The sequence below is a fragment of the Drosophila suzukii genome, chromosome 2R (assembly GCF_043229965.1).
Source record: "Drosophila suzukii chromosome 2R, CBGP_Dsuzu_IsoJpt1.0, whole genome shotgun sequence".
Taxonomy (NCBI): Eukaryota; Metazoa; Arthropoda; class Insecta; order Diptera; family Drosophilidae; genus Drosophila; species Drosophila suzukii.
In genome coordinates this window covers 7,729,936-7,754,846 of record NC_092081.1, presented here as the reverse complement: position 1 = coordinate 7,754,846, position 24,911 = coordinate 7,729,936, and the positions used below count along the sequence as shown (strand labels likewise).

The window sequence follows — 24,911 nt, the reverse complement described above, 5'->3', positions numbered from 1 at the left end:
ATAAATGTAGTGAGCAAAATTATAGTAAGTGGGTACATAGTAATTTAGTTTATAATGAGTAACCATTTGGGAATCCAGGAAAAATTAAAAACAATTAAAAACTTCTTTTAATGAAGTCCAAATATATTTAGTAATAGTGGTATTTTATAATAAACATATATTTAAGGTTTAAAATCACTAATACAGGGATTGTCAAATGGATCTTTTCAGGATAAGCTGTCTAAAGATCTAAGACAAAAGTATATTCCGTTGGACTTTTATCATGAAACTAACAAAGCATACTTTTAGATACCTTTAAAAGGATTTAAACAGAAGTATTAATCATTATTATGATTTTTCCAATTAAAATTAGATTGCATGTGGCAGTTTATAATAATTATAAATGTTATGTCTCCAGTTAGAAGGGTTTCCTTATTAAAAAAATTGTTTGTAAATTGGATTAGTGTTCCCTTATCAAATATTCAGATGTTGGACTGTATAAGCAATATTTAGTGTAAGTAGGAAGTATTTGGGTATGTTTGCTATCTGGAAACTGATAACCTAATCCTACAGGATATCAGCTGTTCGACCAGGATTTATCTAGTATAAATTCTCCTACCTGTCTTCGGCATAGTTTCTCCTCCTCCACCCCACTCCCACCGACCCCCTACCCCACCCACATTCCAAGTTATTCCCTGAAACTCGTTGTAAAGCTCTCAAACACAATGGACCGACTGACTGCGACTCCTTTTTATAGCATCTTCAACATGTGGTTGGTGGTGATTCAGTTGCATCGGGAACGGCAATTCGCCAAGAACTCAATTCGGAGGATGCAGTCAGCTATCCAGCCAGCTATCCTTATTGTATTGATTGATTTTCCTACTAAAGCACCACTAAATAAACCATATTAAACTGAATCTTTACTCTCTTTTCCAGCCGGATATAGGATACATATAGACAACGTGTTGAGCACGCCAGAAACCATAAACAAAAGCCAGCTACAGGAATTCAACAAGGAAGCTTCCTGAAGGAAAGAAAAAAAAAACATTAAAATGGCAGCGGTACGAGGACATCAGTATTTCAGCCTGCGCTGGAATAACTATCAGAATACGATGACGTCAGTGTTCCAGCAGCTGCGCGAGGATCTGTCCTTTGTGGACGTAACCCTATCCTGCGAACACGGATCCCTGAAGGCGCACAAGGTGAGTATCTATAAAGTATTCAATCTATTCATAATAAACTAATTTTGTTATTTTTTTTTAGGTTGTCTTGTCCGCCTGCTCGACGTATTTCCAAAAACTACTACTCGAGAACCCATGCAAACATCCCACCATCATCCTGCCCGCCGACATCATCTTCACCGACCTGAAAACCATCATTGATTTTGTTTATCGTGGGGAAATCGACGTCACCGAATCGGAATTACAGGTGAGTCGATGTTAGGTGTTTATTTAACAAGTAATAGTCCTTAGTTGTAAAGTGGGGAATTTTCGTAAAGAGCAGTTCTCAATATGCAGAACAAATAGCAAAGATTATTTTAAAATTTAACCACTGGATCCTCGGCCGTGATAGACTTAAACGACTTTTATAATGTACATTTAAAAAGCCAGATATAGTAACATGCCACACTGTGGCTTCACCTGCCCGCTGATTTCGGGATTTTCAGTTAAGATGACGTACAACATGAAAACAAGAACCATTCTTATGAGGCGTGTTAATAAAGTATGTGCCTACTTAGGCTTATACCAAAATAATTTAAATTTAAATGTGATAGAGTAGAACAAAATAACAAATAGGTAACTATATTTAATAAAACTTAGTTATAAGATGAGGAAAATCAACAAAGAACCGTTTTTAATGGTATAGGGACTTAAATATGATACAGTAGAACCATATTTAAAAACAAATAGGTACCTATATTATACCAACTTTGTATAATACAATACTTTATTTCATCTTAATGTCGGTAATAGGAGCTAAAAGAATTCCTATATTAAGAATATATAACAAAGTTAATAAACACTTCATAATTCTTCTCTGAAAACCTCCCATGTTTATGTTTTCGTTTTGCGGTAAAGATATCTTTTCATATCCGATTACTTGTACATATGTACATTTATTAGGCCTTTCATAGAATATCGTCATTTGTTAAGGGGCTGTTTAAATAGTTTTTTGTTTTTTGCCCGACTAAAATTATACAATCTTCACATTAGAAAGGTACCACATGTGAATTGTTTTGTTTTATGGATAAGATATCATTGTGAAGAACTATTTTTAGGATCTTGCTTATCAATAATAAAATGTGAGCGAAAAAATTATAATTCTATCAGGCTTGACGCCTATTGACATATGCTTTAACCATTATTGCTTCTGATTTTATGTTTATTAGGACAGATTATATAATAATGTTTATCATTGTTTGATAATCAAAGTAATGATAAACAAAAATATAGACTTAGGTTTATTTAACAAGCTCCTTAATTATATGAACATAAGTTTTCTAATCCAGACCAAGAATAGATTATTTGAAAGATAAAGTAGACTAGACTGGACTAGACTGATCTAGAATGTCAAATCGCTTAAATTCCACAAACCATCACTTATAAAATACACTGCACCCACAATTACCACCTCCTAATCGGTTTGCCAAACAAACAAAACATAGAGCTAGCCAAACCACAAAAGTGGTTCTTTTTTTAAATTGAACGCACAAATATAGAGGCGGAGCGGTACGAGTACAATTACTTTCAGGGTCGTTGTTATCTGGGCACAGCTCCCCCAGCTCTGCAAACCCCTTTTCCCCAACGTCACCCTTTTTCTCCCGTATTTATCTGAATGCCACCCACCGAAACCAGCCTTCTACACTGAAAACAATTGTTCTAGTATCGTCAATTTAAACTGCAATTGCAACCAAATTGAGTCCTTAAAGAAATTAATTATAATATTATGTTTTAGTTACTTTCTTTATTTAATTAAAATTAGATTTTAATTACATAAATATGTATTATGATATCTATGTTCACTTTAAATATTTAGATCATACAATATCATAATATATCTATTATAGTTTCAAAAAATGCAGAACCTTTTTTTTTTCTTCAAATTTAGAAACAAAAACTTTAAAAGATTGGGCGAGTGCAATAACGCCCAGTGAAATAATGCCCACTTTGTTAATAGACCGGGCTTTTTTAAAAAAGTGAATTGTACAAATGTATGTTATATTAAAGCAGTTAAATCTTTCTTATTTAAATATTGAAATTTGATATTTTATAATTTATAATTTTTTTGATTTTCAATAACTATACTTTTCTCCCGGTGCACCAACTTGCCTCGCATTGTTGCTTTTGCATTTGACGACAACGCCCCATTGTAATTGTCATTTGTGTGCTTCATTAATTCTTGTTGCTGACGATGTTGCTCCAGGGCACATAGACTCTCCACTATATTATAGAGAACTATACCACCGAACTATACCATTTATCGGGGAAATGTCGCTGGTTTTCATATCGATATGGAATGCCCTCAGGTTAGTTGTTTTGTTTTGCCGCAACTGGTAATTAATATTGATTTGCATGCCCTGTGCACCGGAGCTTTACAAATATATCGATTTCTAGCCATATTAAGTCGACAGGTCGAAAGGGCTGTGGGAAAATTAAATTAGGCTAATCAATTCTGAAACTAATTGGATCGGTGAGCGAAACCATTTCATGTCCTGATGTCCTCATACGTTATTTATTCATTTAAAAAGCAATTAGTATTGATTGACCGATTTGGGAATGCAAATTGGTTTTAAAATTGGGTTAAGCTAAACTTTGTTTCAGTGAAAAATATGGCTAATATATGCTTGATATGGGAATCTATTTTTTTAAGGACTATTATTTATTGAAAATAATATAAAGCTTTTCCAGTATTCGATTTAGAAACGTTATGTTTAAAAAATTACGATTTTACGTACATCCGTGATTTCTAAAGAATTCGCTCATTGTTTTAAATAAAGCAAGATTACTTTTCAGAAAAGTTCCTGTATGAAACACTGTAGAACCAAAGAATGCACTGGATTACTTATGCTCAATAATTCCATATTTATATTTATTTAAAATAAAATAAATAAAAATAAAGTCAAAATAAAGAAATGATTTACATCAGCTCATAATAATTTTGACATATGGTGTCCTTTAATTATGATTGCTTTTTTTTGGACAACTTCCTTTTAAATACCATACATGTATCTATTAGCAACTATTGAAATCAAAATATAACTATTTGTGCAAAGAAAAAAATTAAAAACAAAAAATTTTTACAACCGTATTTCGTCGTTTCAGGCATGTTTCGTTATTTTTTAAATCATAAATAAATTTTAGTTGCTTGTTACTTATTTTGGAAAAGCAAATCTAGAAAGAATTATAAACTGAAAAGTCTAGAAAGGAATAATATTAATTAAATATTCAAAATGTAAAAACCAAAAAGTGTCATGTTAATTGCAACAGCGGAAATCCGCTTCGCTGTTAAGTGTTAACATTAACTTATTTAAACAGCAACCACTTAAGCGGGGACAGCAACCGCATTACAGTGGCGGCCAGTGTGGCGACCAGAGTTGTTTGCTTGAGCAAACAGGCGAGCGCTCAACTTGCTTCGCACTCAAGTCGCCGCCACTGCTGAGAAATAAAAAATTACTCAAGCTAAAAAGGGGGGCAGCGAAAATGAAAAAAAATAAGCTCAAACGGTGGTCCATTTCCACCCGCTCTCTCTCTCCCACTCACACACACACACACACACACACACATAAAAAGTCCTCCTTCCGCCGCTGCTTCTTCTTCTTGCGGCGACTGGCAGACGTCGACTTCCCATTCATGCTCTCTTTCCCCACCTCACCCTTCTTCAACCCACTTTTTTTACTTTTGTTGTTTTTGTCACAGACGTGCGCTCCATTTTTATATTTTCGCTGCAAAAGTTTTGCCGGCCATCTGTACAACCACCCAGCCCCAAACCGCCCCCCCGTTAGCCTCCACAAGTTGCTGAATTTTTTTGCGCCTCTATTTTCTTTTACTTTTCTTTTTTTTCGGTGGGTACTTTTACAACTACAACTACAGCTTGTATCTCTTTCGTTTGTCGCCGTTGTTTCTGCACATGTTCTTGGAGTTTCCTCCTTCTCCTTCTCCATCTCCTTCTCCTTCACTTTATGTATTACGTTCTTTTTTTTCGCCCATTTTTATATTCGCCGCTACTTCTTGTTGTTATTGTATTTGCCCTTGTACTTTTGTATGTTTCAACCGCAACTTCTGTTTGACTGTGTGAGTGCTTGGGGCTGCTGAAGCTTTCGTCTTGGTGCGTATTCTCTATGTGTGTGTGTGTGTGTTTTTGGGGATATCATTTTTTTTTGCTCTCGAGTTTCTTTCTCTGTGTGTGTGTGTGTGGTGCCCCCTTTTTTTTTGGCGCGTCCATTTCGCCTTGAAAAATTTTGTTGTATGGACTTCAGATTGGCAATGGGCGAGAGGGGAAAATCGTAGTGGAAATGGGGGGAAACCAAAACTTTTCGTACTTTTTGGTCAATCTGCAGTAGAGTGTTCCCAAACGGGGGGAAAAAAAAGTAGAAAACAATTTTGTTTTGCCAAACTTACTCATTGTTGTTGCGACTGCCCAAGAATATGAGTTCTTGGACAAACTTTTTTAACTACCAAAATGAATTACAAAGTCAGCTTAATTAGTTAAAATATTAATGGGACCTTTCTACAGGAAAGTACCAATGAAAATTAATTTTTTAAATTAAAAACTACCAAAGGATATTGTCATGATTTTTCTTTAAGTAAAAACACTAATTTTAAAGCAATTAGCATGATAGTAAAAGGTTTATTATGCCTTAGTTTCTGGAAGTTGTAGTTCCTTCACTCTCATTTTATATAATTAACTAATTACTTACAATACTTTATTTTCGTGAATTTTTATATTTCATTAAAATAAGTTTATTTTTAAATATATTAAAAGGCCTATTCTAACTTTTGGCTTTGAAATGGTTTAATTGTTCCATTCATCCAGTAATGTCTATGTAATGTTTGTGGTTTTTATAATTGCTCTGCAGAAACATTTAAAAACAATTAGTTTTGCGAATCCTTTGATGTGAATAAGGTTCACCCCAAAAAAATAAAAAAGAAATAAAGCCGCACCAAGAAACGGTTTCTTACGCTCCTAAGCTGGCTATCTCGCTCGCACCCGCATGCCGGTTGACCCCAGCGTTGCCATACTTTTTTCTTGGTTTATTTTCCTCTCTTCTTTTTGGGGTTAAGCTCAGATTCGATTTTCGCTAAGCGTTAATTAATGCTGGCGCTGCTTTAATGCTTTTAGCAAACGTGGTCAGCCAGCACACGCACACATGCACAGATGATTTAGTGTTGCCAGTTGCCTTAGACCCCCTTAACCCCCCTTCAGATCCCCTTAACCCCCTAGTGCCACCACTTTTAAATGCATGTGTCTGCCACGCCATGTGCTTTGGTTATATTTATTGCTATGTATTTTTTGTTTTGTTTTTTTTTTCTGCACTTTTTTTTTTGTTTTTTTTGCATGCCAACACTTGAGGGTCTTCCCAATGCGTCGTGCCTCTCACTCCCACACACTCGCCGCCTTCCCCACTTTTGGCCTCATTGCATGTGTGTTACACGGGAAAAATTTTAATATGCAGATAATTCAATTTGAGTGTAACTTGCATTGAATGAAAGTTTAAGGAATAGGAAAAAGCTAAGAGGGCCGAGTTCAAAACCCACAGCTGCATTGCAATTTTTATATATTTTTATCATAATTGCAATGAAATGTAGCCTTTTTAGCCTATTTATTAATAATAAGAAAAATTAATACAAAATTCATTTTAGATTTTACCAGAACTAAAACATTTTTAAATGCGAGTAGGGTGCATCTCGAATTCTACACTTGTTTTACTCACTGTGTACTCCTCTCCTTCTCCCTCGCTCCTTCACCTTTATCTTTAGCCAACTATGTGAGCAGCTGAAACGGACACAAACACACGGACAACTACAAGACAGAGACGGGGAATAAGGTGGACATCAGTTAATGGGGTGGCCCAACACCACCCGCACTCGCATTCGCTGGGTCTCTCTTTTTCTCTTTCCCTTTCCCTCTCCCTCTGTCTGAACCACTTGGCTTGCATTTTTTCCGATTTTTTCTTTCGTTCTTTCTTGCAAACAGAATTACTTTTTTTTTTATGCTGAGTGAAAGAGCGAGAGCGCGCTTGCAACTTTGAACTTTTCGAAGGAAACGGACCAAAAGAAAAAAAAAATCGAAATTGAGTGAAGCGCAAAGAAAAAATTTTTTTTGCCCGCCTTTATGGGTGTGTGTGTCTGTGTGAGAGTGCCCCCAACAATGGCCGCTGCTCACACACACACATACATATACACACAAGGAGACTGCCCCATACACTTTCATTCTCAGTCCAAGTCGTAGCGTCAACCCCCCAGAGCTCCGTGACCCCCCTCGATGGCCCACCCCCTTTAGCGGACGACGCTGCGTCTGTCCAGTTCCATCAGGATTTTTTTCCCTGTTCAACTTTTCGTCCTGCTTCTTGTCTTCGGCGCTCTTCTTCTTACCCACACTCCTCTCGCTTTTGGCGCTCCTTGTTGTTGTTGTTGTTGCTGCTTCGGCCAGAGAGCGCAATTTTTTCTGCGGCTCACGAAACGTGCATTGTTTTTGCCGCACAGTGGGATGAGATGAGAAATTTTCGTAACTGATTTTGAAAATTTTTATCAAAGACCACAAATCTTTAGGATTCGATATCTTTTTTTTTAATGATCAATATAAGATTTTATTACCTAAAGAAGATAAAACAAATTATTTAGATATTATATATTTGGGCTAGTCACAAACTTTAAAATAAGAGATAAATTGTTTTCGTCATTAAAAAAGTCAATAACAATCCAATAAAAATTAAATAAACTATTTAATAAACTATTGGTGGTTTATTGTCGAAAACGATTAATGGATGGATCTTACTTTCGTATGCAAATCTTAGGATAGCTTACGTAGTAAGAGAAAAGTGCAATTTTCCGACTTCGCGTTGGCTGGTTGGTTGACCGTGGTCTAGAAACGGCTTCCAATTAGGACGGCATTGGACCCAGTTCGAATTTCCAATTCATCCGCGCAATGTCCACACCCATTTTTACATCCATGTTGCTTGTTCTCGCTTATGGCTATTCTAAAATACAGCAACAACAACCATGTTCGTTCTTCCATCAATTGCTGAACAATTCTGTGTTTTTTATTCCTTGCTCATCTGTTCCCATTGTTTTTGCTACTGGTTTGGTGTTCTTGGGGAAGATGGGGCAGAAATGTCTACGCGACACCCAAACACAAATCATGGGGTCCTGAGAATGGGAATTCATCTCCAGTTAATGGGCGTCGCGAGTCGGAAGTCTGAGTTTGAGTCGGTTTCTATGTTGGGTGTATTTTTTTTTTTTTGGGAGGTGGGGTCTTCTGTAGATGGTCAGTGTGCTGGTCATTTTTCTAAGGGTGTTATGTACTGTGGGCTGCGCTATGTATCATTTGCACTCATTCGGATTTTTTTTTATTTTTAATTTTTTCTTTTGCAACTTCCTCTTTCGTTTTTTTTTCTCTTTCCCCAAACAAGTTGGTTAAGAAATGTGTTCTCCTCATCAATAATGCAAATTGTTTTCAGTCAGATTTTTTTTTAGCAAGTGCAACCCGCAGTCACTGGTGTTTCCACATGTGGGGTACCAAAGTTCCAAGGTATACATATAAATATCTAAACTACTAACTGCTTTTGTACATTTTTAGGTTTGGGTTTATTTATATACTTCCGTCAAAAAATTAAAGCTGTATAAAACAAACCATAAAATAATTACAGTAAATAATTTTAACAAGGAGAAACAAAAACTGGTGCACACTTGAAAAATGCTTACATACATACGAACCTTATGTGATTTGGTATTTCTGTTGCTATACAAATCTACCAGTCTTATAAAGTTTTGGTTATTCAGAAAAGAAATATTTTTGTGCTGTACAAACATGGTTTCGCCCACTGTGCGCGTGATGTGCCGCAATTTTTTCCTCGGCTTTCTTGCCCGCAGTTTTTTTTGACGTTGTTGTTGTTGTCAGTTGGCGCTCAGGCTCAAAGTTTCTTCTCATTTTTTTCCAGCCTGCTTGAGCACTTTTCTGAGCTTGTGTGTGTGTCTGTGTGAGCTTGCTTATGTTTTATTTTTTCGTCTTCTCTTATTTCTTTTTTTTTATGTGCAGAGCAGAGAGAGTTCTGCCGCCGCCGTCGCCGCTGTCGCTGCCTTTGCATTTTTTTCCGATTGCGACCGATTTTTTTTCGCCACCGCTATGTATGCTATATATGTGTGTGTAAGTGTGGGTGGGTTGGTGTGTGTGTGTGCGAGTGCTTTTGCTCCTTTGCTTTTGCTTTTGCTAATCGCTGGCGTTGTCGTCGTCTTTTGGCATCATTCTTTTTATTTGTAATTCGGTTCATCATCATCGTTCATCGTTCTGTCGCACATGTATGTAATGCAAACGGCGAGGGAGCGAGCGAGAGAGGGATAGATCTGAGTGAGATTTCTTGTGTTGTTGTTGCTGTTGCTGCTGCTGCTGATACTTTTTTTTTCTGTTTTATTTTGTATGTTTTTTTTTTTATATTCCTCCTCCTTCTACTTTTCTTCTGCTTCTTTCTTCTCTGCAGCGGCGGCAGCGGCGACGACGACGGTCAATTCTGCCAAGCGCTGCGTCGCCAGCCATCAGACAACATTTGTATTTGTAGTCGGTGGGTCTCGCGCTTTCGATCTCTCGGACAATCGGAATTAAAACGTTCTTGAAAACGCGATAACCGTTAAAACAGCGAGCAGAAAATATTCTTGAAAAACTCTCGAAAGCAAAGCCTAAGGCACAAAACTGTTGAAAGCCTAAGGAAATCCTCTGAAAACATTTTATAACCAGTGCCAAATTAAAACCAAAAGTTAAAAAAAAAAACTCACATGTGCTGAAAATAAAACTCGGTCTCTCTCTCAGTCTCTCCCCACCTGATCCCGTTAGTTTGTGTAGCCTGCTCTCGCGCGCGCTCTCCCGCTCTCTATCACTCTCTCTCTCTCTCTCTCTTTGCAAACTGCCGGCTGCATAAAAAATTCACAAAAAAAAAGAAAGAAGAAAACGAAAAAGCTTTACGTTTTGCATTACGTAGTAAAATGGCATTCCCTCACACAAACAAACAAACAAACCGAACAATGTGCGTTTTTCGCATTTATGATTATAAATTTTAATACAAGATTTTCTTTGTGCCATTCGCCTTTGGTCGCGTTATTCGCGTGTGTTTGCTCTCGCGCTCTATTTGTTTACTCCTCTCTCATTGATTTCAGTTTCCTTTTTAGCAAATAACAGCAAATAAAACAAGAAATAACAACAACAAAAAAGAAGCCACGTGTTGATAAACATTATTAAATGGAGATATAACATCAAACACACACATAATCTCTCTACTTATCGCAAAGATTGCGTCCTACATCAAAAAAAAAAAATATACTACATTTTGTTGTCATTAATTAGTTCATTAATTAACACGATAATATCTATAATTTTCTTTAATTTGATTTTGGGTAAAACATACCGTTTTTTGTATGAAATTAATTCCGTCACGTCGTCTACTACAATTTGTCAACTTTAAATCTAAAGAAAATAAAAAAACGAAAAATCTACTAGGCTTGGTCCTCTGGAATAATTAAACACTCGTCCCTCCTGCGATCAAGGTAAAAAAAAAAATAAATTAACCTTTTCAATTTCGTTGCCTGCTTTTGGCCGTTTTTCGAGCCTCCTGTACTCGAATATTCGTATTTTTTAGGGCTAGGCCACATAAAATAATGCCATTAATTAGATATACCTAACCCCCTCCCCCCAACCACACTAATACAACAATGCAAGAAAAACACACCCTCGCACGCACACACACACACGCTCGCAATTAGCGACCATCAGAATAACGGCAAAACTGAGACATAACGAAACAAAAGCTTACAAAAACAAGAAATAAAGAAAGGAAAAAGAACTTTTGTAGAAATTTCGACGGATTCCTTCACTTGGGCGCACCCAAAATGGACTTTTGCGTGGCCCAACTTTATTTCCAAGGGTCCCCCCTTATCGATAACCAATTAGGACCCAAAGTTATTGGACCGCCCAACGAATTCTTAGGAAATCTAATTATTCATTTTTAAAAATAAGTATACAATATGCAAACAAATTGTTACCTTTGAAAATTTTTAGAAATGAGAATTTTGAGAAAAAAGAAAATTCCTTAGAAATGGAACCCAAAACAAAGTACTTTGTAATACACATAAAGGAAACATCCTTGTTTTATATTTTCTGTTCATTTTTTTCAATCACTCTCAATATGCAAATTTAAATATTTTAAAACGGAAACCCATTTTGGGTCCAAATAAATCCGAAACTGTTTTTCGAAGAAGTCTCAAAGTTTTGAGTTTGTGAGGAAACCTAAAATGTTGAATTTAATGATTTCTTCTTCATTTTTGGAGAAAGAATGTAGTTTTTTTTTTACAATTATGATAAAATATGATACAATATGACTATAAAATATTCAAATGTCATTAACATATATATAATTGGGTTTGAAATTACTGTTCTATATTCAACCAAAAGTTTCGTTGTATTTAATAAAATAACGTTAGTCAATATAGAGTTCTAAGAGATATTTCCAAAAATGGAAAACACCAAAAAACTGGATTTAATTTTCAAGGAATTACATTTTAAGAACCATTTTTTGAATAATCAAACCACATTTTTTTTGCAAAAAACTGCCTTGTAATGGAAATAAGATCCCTAGGTCTAGTTTTCCTTTTCCTCTGCCCTGCTAAACTAGACGGCAATTAAACCTACTCGTAGAAAAGAAATCAAGGTTTTTGCAGCATAGCTCTGCTTTGATGTTGTTTGCTGAACTTGGAGTACACATTTCCACTCGAGTAAACTACTCGAAGTTGCCTCGATGGAGCAGCTCCCATCGATTGCAGTCCGGCAAAAAGAAAAGTTCACACATCAAGCAGCGCCAAAGATCGCCAAGTGGTTAAAACAAAACTATGCACCTTTTCCATATAGTGCATATACGTTTATAGAGAAGCCAATCACGGGGGGGAAATGATCGCGTAGAGTTTACGAACAAAAAACTCGATGACCATGATGGGAATGATATAAGAACAAAGGCCTTTGAAATGATAAAGTCCAAGCAAGTGCAAGTTGTGAGGACTCTGGGCGGAGTCGGATGAGCAGATGTGCACTCGGGAAAAAAAAAGGGAAGAGCCAGCAGGCCTGGCAAACTATGACCCCAAAAGCCCCTATCCAACCCAAGCCTACCCTATGTAACCCCCTATAGCCCCCTATCCGTTCCCATCCCGTGACTTTCCATGAGGAAGGAATCGGTTGAGGGCCCAACCGTCGACGACGGCGACGATTATGCGCCGACTTGGCCTCACTTGTATACAATGGCGGGTTATCAAGTCCAAACAGCGGGCCAACCATTGAGCCCTGCTCCCTTCTCATCTTTCCATGCACTGCAAATAAACTGGAAATACTATGGATATCCCATATACCTTCTGAAATACTTTTCATATCTAAAAAATCCTAATAGTCCTAAAGAACTTTATAGGGAATTCTGTGCCTTGAGTTACCCCAGATTCTTATAAGTTGTTAATATAAGCTTACTACTTTAAGAGTTCTATGTTTAATAATATAGATGTTATGGTCTCACAACTTATAATCCTAAACAGGAACTATATTTTTTGCGTTTGTATTATTAAAAAGTATACGAATTTCGTTTAGTTTAGGTTTAATATAATGTCATTATCATTAAAAATGTCCATTTAGTTGTGTCGCAATATTTCCAACCACCAACTTTACTTATAGTATTGGTACTGGATATATGTAATATGTTTTTGCTCCTTGAACCATAGCCAATGAATAAAATGTGAAAGACAAAATATTTTTTCACATTTAAATATGTTAATCCATACTTTAAAGAGTACATATCAAAATAAAATCAGATGTACCTATTAAACTAGTTTCTTATTGGATGGAATGTATGATAACAATGGGTCCATTAGGTATGCAAAATATTGTTTTTTACAAAGAGAACATCCTTGGTTACTATTTTATGGGTATTTTAAACTTTAGGGATACTAACCCAGATAATATACCTATTTTTCGAGTGTAAGTCGGGTCCGAGTCGTTGCTATGTGGGGTTTTGGGTGTGGGTGTTCTTTTTGGTGGAGAAGGGAGGAGGCTGAGACTCGCTCAAGCATCGCTTTTGCTTATCACAAGCCTATTGAGCGGCTCTGGTTGTTGTTTCTGTAGTTGGATGGTGCTGGTGGTGCAGAAGAAGGGGGATATGAAGGGGTATATCAGGGGGTAAAAAAGGGGGTGGTGTATGGCGGCTTATTGCTCCGACCCCCCCCTCTCGTTGCGCCACACTCACACAGTTACAGATAGCGTAATCAGGGTATTTCCGTGCTGTGATTTTTATATTTTTCAATTTGTTTCCTTTTTTTTTTTTGTATTCTTTTTGCCCCATTCCATTCCCTTTTTTCCCATTTCTTGCTGGAAGTTTTTTACATTTTTTCCCTGCATTCATTTCCTACTTCTTAATTTCTTTTTAGTGCTTAAATGAGTCGCTGGCAGAGAGAGAGGGTGGGTGTTAAAAAAAAAAAGAAAAGCGGGTGGAATGACGACCAACCCCCTCGGTGGAAAAAGGCGAAAATTTACTCAAGAAAATCACAAGAAAATGTAAAACAACTGGACAGGCATTTTCATTTCATTGCTTTTCTTTTATTTGTTGCGTTCTCGGTTGGCATTGCTTTACCATTTTTTTAAGGGTGCTACTTTTGTCTCACTCACTGGGTTCTTTTTTCCGGGGTTTTTCTTTTTTTGACCCCCCCCCATCCCGTTTTTTAATCGATCGGAATGGCGAGCGGCGGTGCGACAGCAACAACATCAATCACAGTCAGCGGCAGGTCAGCGAAAAAATATCCGAAAAAGATTCGCCACGGGGCAATCCTCCAGTTAAATCAGATAATAGAAATAAATAAACTTCTAAGCTGAAATTATGGCAAAGGCAAGCGGCTTAAAGTTTACCGCGAGGTCGCCTCCAGGTATGCTTTGCATTTTTTTCATCCTGCCTGTGGAAAATGTATCTTTTCTGGGAAAAACTGCGTGGAAAGTGGAGAAAACTTGGAATTTATTTGCCTAATAAAAGGAATTTTTATTTGGTTTGTGGAATATGGAAACGGAATGCTTTCAAATCTTTAGAGAAACATAAGCTTCAATGCATTTTAATGGGTTTCCCAAGTAAATATTTTTGATCAGGTAAATGATCATTGAAATAAATATCTTATTTTTTGTTGAATTTGCATAGTTTTGTGGTCTATAAAATGGTGTATATGGTGTATACTTATCAAATTCAAAATCACAACTAAACACTAAAAAAGTGTTTAATTTCATTGAGATCTAAAGTGTCCTTCTGACAATCGGATGTTGCAAAAAACTTCATCTGATTTTCTTTGTGGACGATTTTGTCCTTTCTTTCTCTGTCGCCCCCTACAAACACCGCAATACTATATGTATATCCCATGCATTATACAATTCCCACTTGGAATTCAAATTTCAAACGATTGCATTTATTTTTTCTTTACCAAATAGACTGGGAATCACCACCACCACCAATCACTGCCCCCACTTTTTACCATTTTCCCTCACCTATAGCATTCATTGAACAATGCTATATAATTACATAAAAGTCAGCAGCTTGCTTGGCAGAAGTGAATACTAAAAAAAAAATAAACCAGGAGAAGGAAACGGAAGAACTCTCCTTCTCATTGGTGCCAAATGGAAAAGTCCCTTGTTTTAATTTCTCTTTTTTTTCAAATTTTTTTCGAAGCACACCCAAAAAAAGAAGGAAAGAAACAAAACAACAGAAAAATCCGCAAGGAGAAAAATATTCGCCCAGTTTCGCCCACACAACTACTAAATAACCGATTTTTTTTCGGGTACGTTTCCAACTCATCAGCAGTTTTTTCCTTTTTTTTTTGGCTTGGCTTCGGGTTTTTATTTCTCAACTAATCCCACACCTCGAACACCGAACCACCGGGCACACCCAGTGATTTCGTGATGCCTTTCCCTCCCCAAAAGTGTATATATTTCTTTTTTTTTTTTGACCGAACCTCTTCGTCTTCGTCCCTTTCTCGATAGAAGTATTTTTTTTTTCATTCGCCACGTTTAAACTGGGCTTGTTGTTGTTGTTATTATACTGAAAAGATATAGATTACAATTGTTGTTGTCTCGGAATGGTATATATAGTTGTTTGTTTGTGTGGACCGACGGTCTAGGGGCATATAATATAAAGAAAAGGTTTAAGTTTTGCTGTTGTTTTTGTTTTTTTTTTTGCCGACCGTCCCATTTTCGCCGTGCTTCATTGGACAAGCCTCCTTCCCAATTTGTTCCATCCAGTTATATATGTAGAAGAGACCACCCCTTGAAAAATTCGGTCCCTTTATCGAGGGGGGGTCCTTGAATCGAACAAAATCCTCAGCTTTGGGCATTCAATAAAATTTTAAACCAATAACTGATAGTTGAGGACAAAGATCTAAATTAATCCGGGGGAGTAATACATTTTTATAGTAATTTATAGGGTCGATTTATTTGAAAACCTGTCAAGAAATCTGTCGCTTATTCTATAAAGTTTTGTTTATGTTTCAGAGTTAAGTTTCTCAGGTCTAAGAAAGATTAAAGCCTATTATTTGGTTGGATTTAAATCTTTTAAAAGAGATTTCTGTCACACCCTTGAAAATAACAAATTAGTAGTAATATATCTTAAAATATTGACAGCCTGAAGGCACTACTTAAAAAAAAAAGAAAAAAGCTGTTAGGTCTTAAAGCTTTTGTTAATATTTATTAAATCGTGTCAAATTCGAATTATTAAGATTTAGATGAAGTTTTATGAGATATAGACAAAAAAGGGGCTTAGAACCACCTTTAAATCGTTTAGTTTGTTGTGAAGTACTGTGATCCTTTGAGTCGTTTTTCCTTTTTCCTATTCTTCATCAATCTTTCCATGGTTTTTTCAGCATGTGGGGGCGTTTTGGTTTTTTCACAAAGGACACTTCATTTGCATTCTGAACACGCCTATTTTTAGAAAATAGAAGGGGAAAAGGATTCTCCTTACTAAACGCCTGAAAGTAGGCAATGAAAATGTTTGTTGGAAAAAAAAACATAAATTGTGAAAAACAAAATCGAAAGCGTTTTTTCTTGGACCTGCGGCAATGTTTTCAAAGTAGTTGAATCAAAATAAAAACCACGAAAAGAGCGAAAATCAAAAACTCACACACACACTCACATTCCGTCAGATAGAAAGCACAAAGAGGAGGGAAGGAGAAGAAAAGAAAAGACGACGGCGGAGAACTCCTCATGTGACCGAGTAATAAAATAGCGACGTTGCGCACAATGTAAATAAAAGTAAAGTGTGAAAGAGGCGAAAAAAAGCAGGAAAAAAAACACAAAAAGCGGAAAAAGCGAACCAAGGCCACATAACATAACATAAAATAATAATAAAAATGCCGGCCGCTTTGCCTTAAGCGGCTGATTTCTGTTTCCTTCTATCCGCATCCCGCCATCTTCATCTCCTTTGCTTTCCCCCCTTTTTATTATCCTCCGCCCCCCTACACACACACACACACACACACACGAGCGAATTTTCTATCGTCGCGTACTATTTTCGTCAGTCAGCTGCTGAGTCCCGTTACTTCTTTTACTCTCTTGCTTCTTTTGCCTGTTCCGCTGCTTCGTCTTCTTTACTTTTGCCTTTTCGCATTGAGCACCTCGTGCAAGCTCTCATATGTTTTTCCGCCGTCTGCTTTCCGCCGCCATTCCCCCCGCTTTTATTATGTATTTTGATAATACTACCCCAAACACCAACTCCTTGACAGCTGCGATTTTTTTTTCCTTTTCACGTCTTCTTTCTTCACCTATGCTAACTTTTCTTCTCGTCTCGCATTTTTACTGCAAGTTATTAAAGTGTGGAAATTGGAGGGAAACTCTTTAAGCTGGGAATCCCCGGGCGGGAAACTGATGATTTTGCTTTAAAGTTGGGTATTTAAGTTAAATTTATGGATTTAACATATTTTCTGTATGTTTATAGGTGTAAACTAGCATACATACATTTAGGTTTAGGTTTGTAAATTAATTTGTTAAAAAGCTAATTATTTTATCTTCCTTTTTAAGATATTTTTATAAATTTGACTCCAACTTTATTTGAAAACTTTCCTTTCTTTTGTACCATTTTAGTTCCTTACCGGAAAATGTAAACCTAAGAGCTAATTCAGTTGCATTTTTTATGTTATTTGATTTACAAGATAGTCGTAGTGGTGATTTTTCTCGACTAAAAAACGATTAAAGCTTTTAAGCTTAGCTTTATTAATTAGCAAAATGACCTACGCTTATAATTTTGAACAAAGTAGTATATGGTGTATACTGTACAAACTTACCGCATTGACAAGAAATTGGGCATTAACATTTTGAACTCCATTTATAGTTGTACAAGGGCATTCGAATGGGGAAACCCTGCATAGGATTATAAATAGAACTTTGCGCATTTACTACCAACTTGGAAATCCAGGTCAGACTATCAATCTGACTATATACAAGGAGATCAATAAAATTAGCCAGAAATACACCAAAAAACCTTTAACCTAAGATGAAAGCCAATTCCAAAAGCCCTTAAATAGAGTCCTCTGGATCTACTCTTAAGATAAATCCTTACATTTCATTAATATGAAAATGTGCCTACGTTATATTACAATCTTAATTTGTATTAAGAATTACTCTAGTCAATGTAAATAATAAAATTAAGTGATTATCTCAAGGACAGAATCTATATACACAGATGATTTTATTTTTCTGTCTTTTGGCCATTGTTCCAATTGCACTATTCTTATAACATTTGGACAATACTTTACAAAGGAAAATCGGTTTTTTAACCTACAAAAATTTGAAAACCAATTAAAATTCTTATAAGCCTTTAAGACGGGGCTTTATTTCAATAGAAGAGGAAACTGTTTTAGGAAACCCTGCAGTTTCTGCCGTACGTTTTTCAGTATTATGCCAGGTTTCAGGAGCGTCTGACCATTTGATACATCCAGGTTTTTTCGCACCCACCGCAACATTTTCTCGTTTATCCTTGTGCTGCAGTCAAATTAAAAATATGTGGTCTACTTTTGGGTGGCATGCAGCATCAGAAGCACCAAAATGGCCAACAACAAGCGTATTATTATTGGTAGTAGCTAAAAAAAGTGAAGAAATGTTCAGACCCAAAGAGAAATGAAGCAGGAGAAAGGGGATGGGGAAAATTCACGAAGCAAGCGCAAAGCGAATTTTGAAGAATTTTTAATTAAAATGCAAGGCAGCTTTCGTGGTGTTGTTGTTGCTGCTGCTGTTGTAATTTTGTAAACTAAGCAAGGAAAAACGGGGAAGGTGAGAGAAAATGCTGTGGTTTTTGGCCAAGAGCTGAGCGCGTAAAAGTAGTTAGTAAATTGCAAAAAATAGAGACAAGAAAAAAAGAAAGAAGGAAAGAAAGATATATGCACATATGGACACCTGAAATATAGAGGTGTATCTAGGTATATATGTGTGTGTAGAAAGCCCAAGCACGTAACCGGAAGTTCACGCAGGCAAAAGTCCACCACGGAAACGAAGCTCAACTAGAGAAAGAAACCAAAAACTACAAAAAAAATCGGGGAAACCAGGGAAGACAGAGGGAAAAAGTCTAGGCTGGACCCTGGCATTTAAGCCAACATCATTCACAAACATGGGGCCCCATAAGGGACAATTCTCCAGGCTCCCAGGGCTGTTCTTCCTTTTTCCCTATTTTTTTTTTGTACTCCCCTTTTCTATCCCCCCCTGACATTTCATTTCCGTAACTCAAATGCTGCCCTGTGTCCCTGTGTATATGGTTGTTTCTTTGTATCTGTGTGTGGAGACAGTTTATAGCCCAAGCGAATCTTCATTTACTTCCGCGCCGCAGCATTCTCCGGCTGCTCCTTCGCCGCTTTTTGTTTTAGTTTTTCCCATTTTTTCCAGTTTTTTTTTTTATTTTTTTGTATCCCGCAGCAGTGGCAGCATGCAAAGTGCAATTTTCCCGCTCCCTAAGCTAACTATTCTGGGCCTTAGTTGGGGAAATGCCATCATCATCAGCAACACAAGCGGCAGCTGGGCCAGCTTGCATTCTATTCCCCAGCACAGAGGGAAAATTCAACCGAAATTGGTCATCAATACAATGGATTTTGTAATTCTATATCGGATCTGACAATTGAAAATCAAGTTTTCTTGGTTTTAGAGAAAGATACTGATTTTATAGAACTATTATCCTTAATAATCAACATATGCTACCTTTTAAAAAAATTTTTTTCTTTGTAGCTATTATACTTCTGCATCACATCTGTTTTAAGTGGTTTGAAACCATTTTTAAAGTTGTTATAAGAAAAAAAAAAACAAATTATCATTAAAATTTATGAAAAAAATTCGTAGCATACTTTTAGACACCCTTTTGAGTGATATTAATCCTCTTAGATTTCGTATATTCGGGGATGTGAGTCATTAACTTTGTAAAACTGAAGATAGACCCTTAAATTGAAGGCCTAAATTTAAGGAATTCAAAAGGAAAACTTTTAAAGTTAATGAATACGCTTTTCCCAGTGCAGTCGTTGCTCATCTTTACACACACACCAGCTGACAATCAATGTTTGGTTTAGCAGAAATTTTTCCTTTGCAATTTTTGTTGCAGCAAACTTGAGGGTAAAACAAAACATTGCCAAAGCAACAAGGACAAACACAACAAGAAGAACAAAAAACAAAAAAAAAACGAAGACCAATAGAAATGGAAAGAATGAAAGAAAGCTGAAAAAGAGAGTGAGCGGGCGAAAAAAATGAAATTAATTTCTTTTGTGCTCCGTCGTCGTCGTCGTCGCCGTAGTAGTTGTAGAGTCGTCCCAGTGAAACCACCCAGGATCCCAGCTCCCAGATCCCCCTGATCCGAGCCAGAAACCGAAACAGAGCCAGGGCCCAACTCCAATGTTCATTTCCGGCAGTCAAACTGCGCGTCCTGCCTGGAACTCCCCAATCCAATCCTTCCCGTTCGGTGTGCTGTCCTGTCCCCGTCAGGACTCCTCTTCATTTCTGTCCCAGCACCACCCAACTAACCACCGTAGCTCACGTCATTCCACCTGCACTAAGAAAACAGTCATTTGGGTTTCACAATTTTGTAGAGACTATGAATATTAATGTTGTTTCTAATCAAAGCAATTGAATGGTTTTTGTAATACTTAAAATTATTTTAAATGTTTTTTTTTTATTTGAGTAAAATAACTTTCAATTTGATTTGTTCAGATTGTACTGTGTTTGTAGGTTTAACTGCATAATGTAATGACCAATTATACCAACAAACTAAATAAGATTATGTTTAAATTCATGCGACTTAAATATATGTCTGAATTTAGCAAGGTCACACACCACTTTTAGTGTGACCAACTGATCAATTGAAACATTGCCTAAATAGTTCTCTGTGTATCTGAAAGTTGTTGCCGGTTGCTCAGGTGGCTTTTTTTCGGGAGGTTTTGGTGCCTCGAGTTTTGAGTTTGAGTTAGTGGCATCTTGCGTCCCCCAGAGCATACACTATGCTTCAACCTCCTTGTACCCCTCCTTTCCCCTGTCTTTTCCGGCTTTTTTTCCTGCTAGTTCCACAATGTCCTTTTTTTTTCCTGCACCATGCCAGCATCAGGACTAGAAGAGGCAGCAGGAGCAGCGTGAGGAGCATTCTTCTTGGCGTTTGTTCATTTGCCGCAACTGTAGCCAGGCGGCAATTGGATGGAAGGAGTTTTTGCAAGGAGGCGTGGCAGGTTCTAGCAGGGTTTGGGGTACATAAGCCGCACATGCAACGCTCTACTTCGACATTGCTTTGTTTTTTCTTCCAAACTCATACCCTGACAATATTGCAGTTAGTAGAGAGGAGTATGTATGACATGTCGAAAAAAAAAATAAAAAATGTAGAGTGGGCAAGCGACAATATATCGATAAAACAATCTGGATGTATAGGGCGAAAGTTCAATTTGACTGGTCAATAACTTATGGTTATCTATAGGTTAATTATTATCTCCTACCATCCTTTTAGGGATTTTTTCATTTAAAATAAATATGATAACTTTCAGTATTTACTAACCTCCGGTTAACTACTATGCTTGTTCTTAAAAAGGGTGGGTATTTTGAAACCTCAATATCAGTTAACTAGGAAACTTTTCTAATCTTTGACGGTAACTTAAAGTCTGGAACTCGCATTTCCGCCTGGATATTTCCCCCGTCGCCTGCTTTCTTTTCGCACTCTCGGGCTCTCTATCCTCTATGCTAATGAAGCCTCTTCTTTGCGTTCCCAGTTCTTTTTTCCTTTTTTTTTTTGTATTTTAAAGGTTGTGTGTGTGTGTGGCAGTGCCATCATCATGGTTTCAATGGTCGTCCGAGAGCCTAAGCTCATGCCATTTGGCTCCGCTGTTAATCCCTGCCACTAAAGACCACTGCCCCGGACTAAGACCCAAAAACCCCAGCCCAAGGACCAAGCAATTCCTGCGCAGGCTCAGCTGTATCCTTCCGCCACCCACCGCCCATTTTTCGGAGTCCCTTCTTATAGGATGGGACCACCCACTCACCCATTCCAGGCATTTCTTGTTCTTCCAGTGCAATCTGCACGCCTTGTTGCGGTATTAGTTTGCTTTACGTGATTTCGTTGCATTTTTTCTGCTACTCTCCTACTTTCTCCTACAGCACCACCCCCCCACCCAAACTCACATTTCCTTTGGCGTCCTGTGTGGAAAACCCCATAGATTTAATTACAGTTTTCCTCTCGCAGATAATCGAATTTTTTCTGCCTTTGCTTGGCTCTTCTTCTCTACGCAATCTACAACCAGCATCGCACCACCACGCCCTTTGGCCTGTCCATTTGGTTTGTGCAACTTCCTTTTAATCTGCATGTCGATTTCCTTTGCACAGATTTTTTCCTTTCCCCATATCGACTGGAGAGAGAGGTCCTGAACAACACCCTAGGCATTCCTTCTCCTTCAATTTTCTCCAGCTTTCTTTCAGCGTTCTTTTTTCCCTACGCCAAGTTCGCACATAAATTTTCTGTTCTGTTGTAATTAAAAATTGCTTTTGAGGCTTCAGGATTTCTTACTCAGAATTAGTTTCTCTCTATGGTATGGTTTTTCTTTTCCTATATCTTTTGTGAGGGTGAAATTATAGCTATGGGGGTTTGTTTGATTTTTGCTATTGACTGACTGCCTGCCCTGCCCATCAAAGGTTTTCCCTTTGAGTGCTGGGCTGTTGAAATTAAATACATTTACATCTCGCTCGGACTGTAAACTCATTTAAAATCTATAAACATTTGCACTAATTAGTCATAAGCAGTTCGTAAGCCCGAGACCTGAAAAACCTTTTACTAATGACCTCAATTTTCTCTCTCTATCTTTCTCTTTGCAGGTAAGCCAAGTCGTGACAATGTAATGCCCAGAAAATATTCGAAAAACAAAAAAAAAATACAAAAATACACCAAAAAATATAAAAGTAAAGCCAACAAATGAACTGTAAGTTTCACTCATCGATGGCCAGCAGCGGATACGACTAAAATTGAATCCAATATGAGCCAAGCTGCTGAGCCAGAGCAAATATTTTCGATAAATGCGCAAAAATGCAAGCTGAATCACAATGCAGCAAACGAGCGGAGATATTGTTTCTCAATTGAGTTCAGGTCGATGTGGGTATACTCTACTTTTGGGTAACTTTTTCAACAAACCAACTAAAAAAGTTTCTTGGTTTGGAAAAAAGCCAAATCCATTTTGTCTTGTTTAAGATATATTCTTTTATTCTGCAAATTTCTCGATCTCTAGATATATTTTAAACTATAGATGATATAAATTCACTCAAGACATTAACGATGTTTAATCGATATTATATCTCTTAACACAGTTATCGATAAGTGCATTCCGATATCCATTGTACACTGTTTGTGTGGCGGCAAAGAACAAGCAGAGCTATTCCCTAAGCCCTGTGCTTAATGGAAAGCTGCTGACCACTGCTTTAGAGATATACAATTTCTAGGTATATGAAAGAACGCAGATCTCGAACTATAACAGATATAAATCATATTTCTGTCCTGGAAATGTACTAATACTGTATATTGATTAGACACTCAAAGTGAAGAAGTTTACTTTTATTTAGTTCAATTTCGGGAAGAGTATTTGCTAAATCTCCATTGATAAAACCCGAAAATCGTGTCAAAAATAAAAATCGCAGACGTAAAAAATAAAAACGAAAGCAGCTGGACACTCGAACTCCGCTGAGGTCTGCGATACACTCCCAAAAAACCACAGATGTACAAACCTATATGGGAGATATGGTATATAAGTATATGTACAGTGGAGATTTACCTGTTGAACCGCTGGACTACATCCGAGGCATTCACTTCATGGGCGTGTCGTATCCCCAACCCTTGCCCCAAAGTTGTTTTTGGTGGTTTTTCCTTAGTGTGTGTGTGACTGTGTTTGTCTGCGGTGACTTGATATTTGTTGTTTGCATGATCAGTTTGGCGTTTTCCTGGAACCGGGCGATTGCATTTTAGCTCCCGAACATGTGTACTTGGTTCTGTTTGTTTGTCAGCCGACTAACCAACCAAAAAAAGAAACCAAAATCCCAAAAACTGTGGCAAGGTCTCAAGAGCAGGCGCCTCTGGGAGACTTTTGGCCGGTTGTTCCCACATCACGTTTACACGATGTGCTAATTGAGTTAGTATCCATGATGCCAAAAAAAAAGAGCGACAGACAATCGCATATAGATACATATTCGAGGGGGTTTCGAAACGATCCGTGGCGGGTTAAAATTGTGTCTAGTTAGCAACATTGGGTGGAATATAACACCGGCACAGAAAATGCAAAAATTAAGGGCCATTACACACGGCTCGATTTCGGTTTCGATTCGTATTCTTCGTTTTTTCCCCTGTCTGTGCCATATGGCATCGAAAACCGATAATTACCACCATACAAAAGTATCTTTTTTTTGTATCTGTATGGCTTGGATTTGTATCTGTGTTTGGCAATGCGAGTGTGTGTGCATTGGGATACCTGCAGCAGAAGCCTCACAAGAGACAAAACTGGACAAATGCCATATCCCCCCTCCTCACACATATTTTCAAAACACCACATACCACATACAACACAACACAACACAACACAACACAACACTCATAGTCAACAAATTACTCACGCGCAAAAATCGCCATTCGTTATTGTTTGTTGTTATTGCTGTCGCCGCGTATTTTTCCACATACAATTTCACTGTATGACGTATGCTTTCTTGCTGCTTATGTGTCTGCGTTCCATATGCATAAACGCCTGTTCGTTTTTATTTCCTCACGTTACCTGTATGCGGGCAGGGGCACTAGGGTGATTCAAGGTGAATAATTAGGATTCCTTGCTGATTGGTGACCCTAAAATAGTTTTTTTTTCCTATTTTGCTAAGTTTTGGAACAATATCACACAAGTTATAAACAAAGAATGCAATGCGCTGAATTTGTACAATCCAAAAAGTCGCTGTCCGTGCTGTAAACTCAAAAACAAAAAACCGACTGATCGGGGTCACCAAAAATAAACAAATTTTCGGATATGGATATATGTACTAATAGGGTAATTTTAAAACAGAATTTAAGATTATAACTTGAAAATCCTTGAACAACTAAAAACAACAGATATTTCATATACCATAGGCGCAATTTAGAACAGATTTTATGATCATATTTTTCAGATCATTAAGAAAAATATTTTGGGCCTCTAGAGATCCTTAATCCT

General features: G+C 37.2%; 1 protein-coding gene across 3 annotated transcripts in view; it reads left to right on the top strand.

The window, feature by feature from the left end:
- Positions 1-919: 919 nt before the first annotated feature.
- psq (BTB-domain-containing protein pipsqueak) overlaps positions 920-24,911 on the top strand; it is a 56,334-nt gene continuing 32,342 nt past the window's right edge. For 2 of the 3 annotated variants that reach the window (XM_017073653.4, XM_017073651.4), the window contains exons 1-2: positions 921-1,181; positions 1,243-1,407. In XM_017073653.4, the coding sequence (XP_016929142.3) occupies positions 1,032-1,181; positions 1,243-1,407 (315 nt within the window). In that variant the 5' untranslated portion in view covers positions 921-1,031. Of the gene's footprint in view, positions 1,182-1,242; positions 1,408-24,911 lie in introns of all 3 variants that reach the window. The other variant, XM_017073652.4, reaches the window with a different exon arrangement.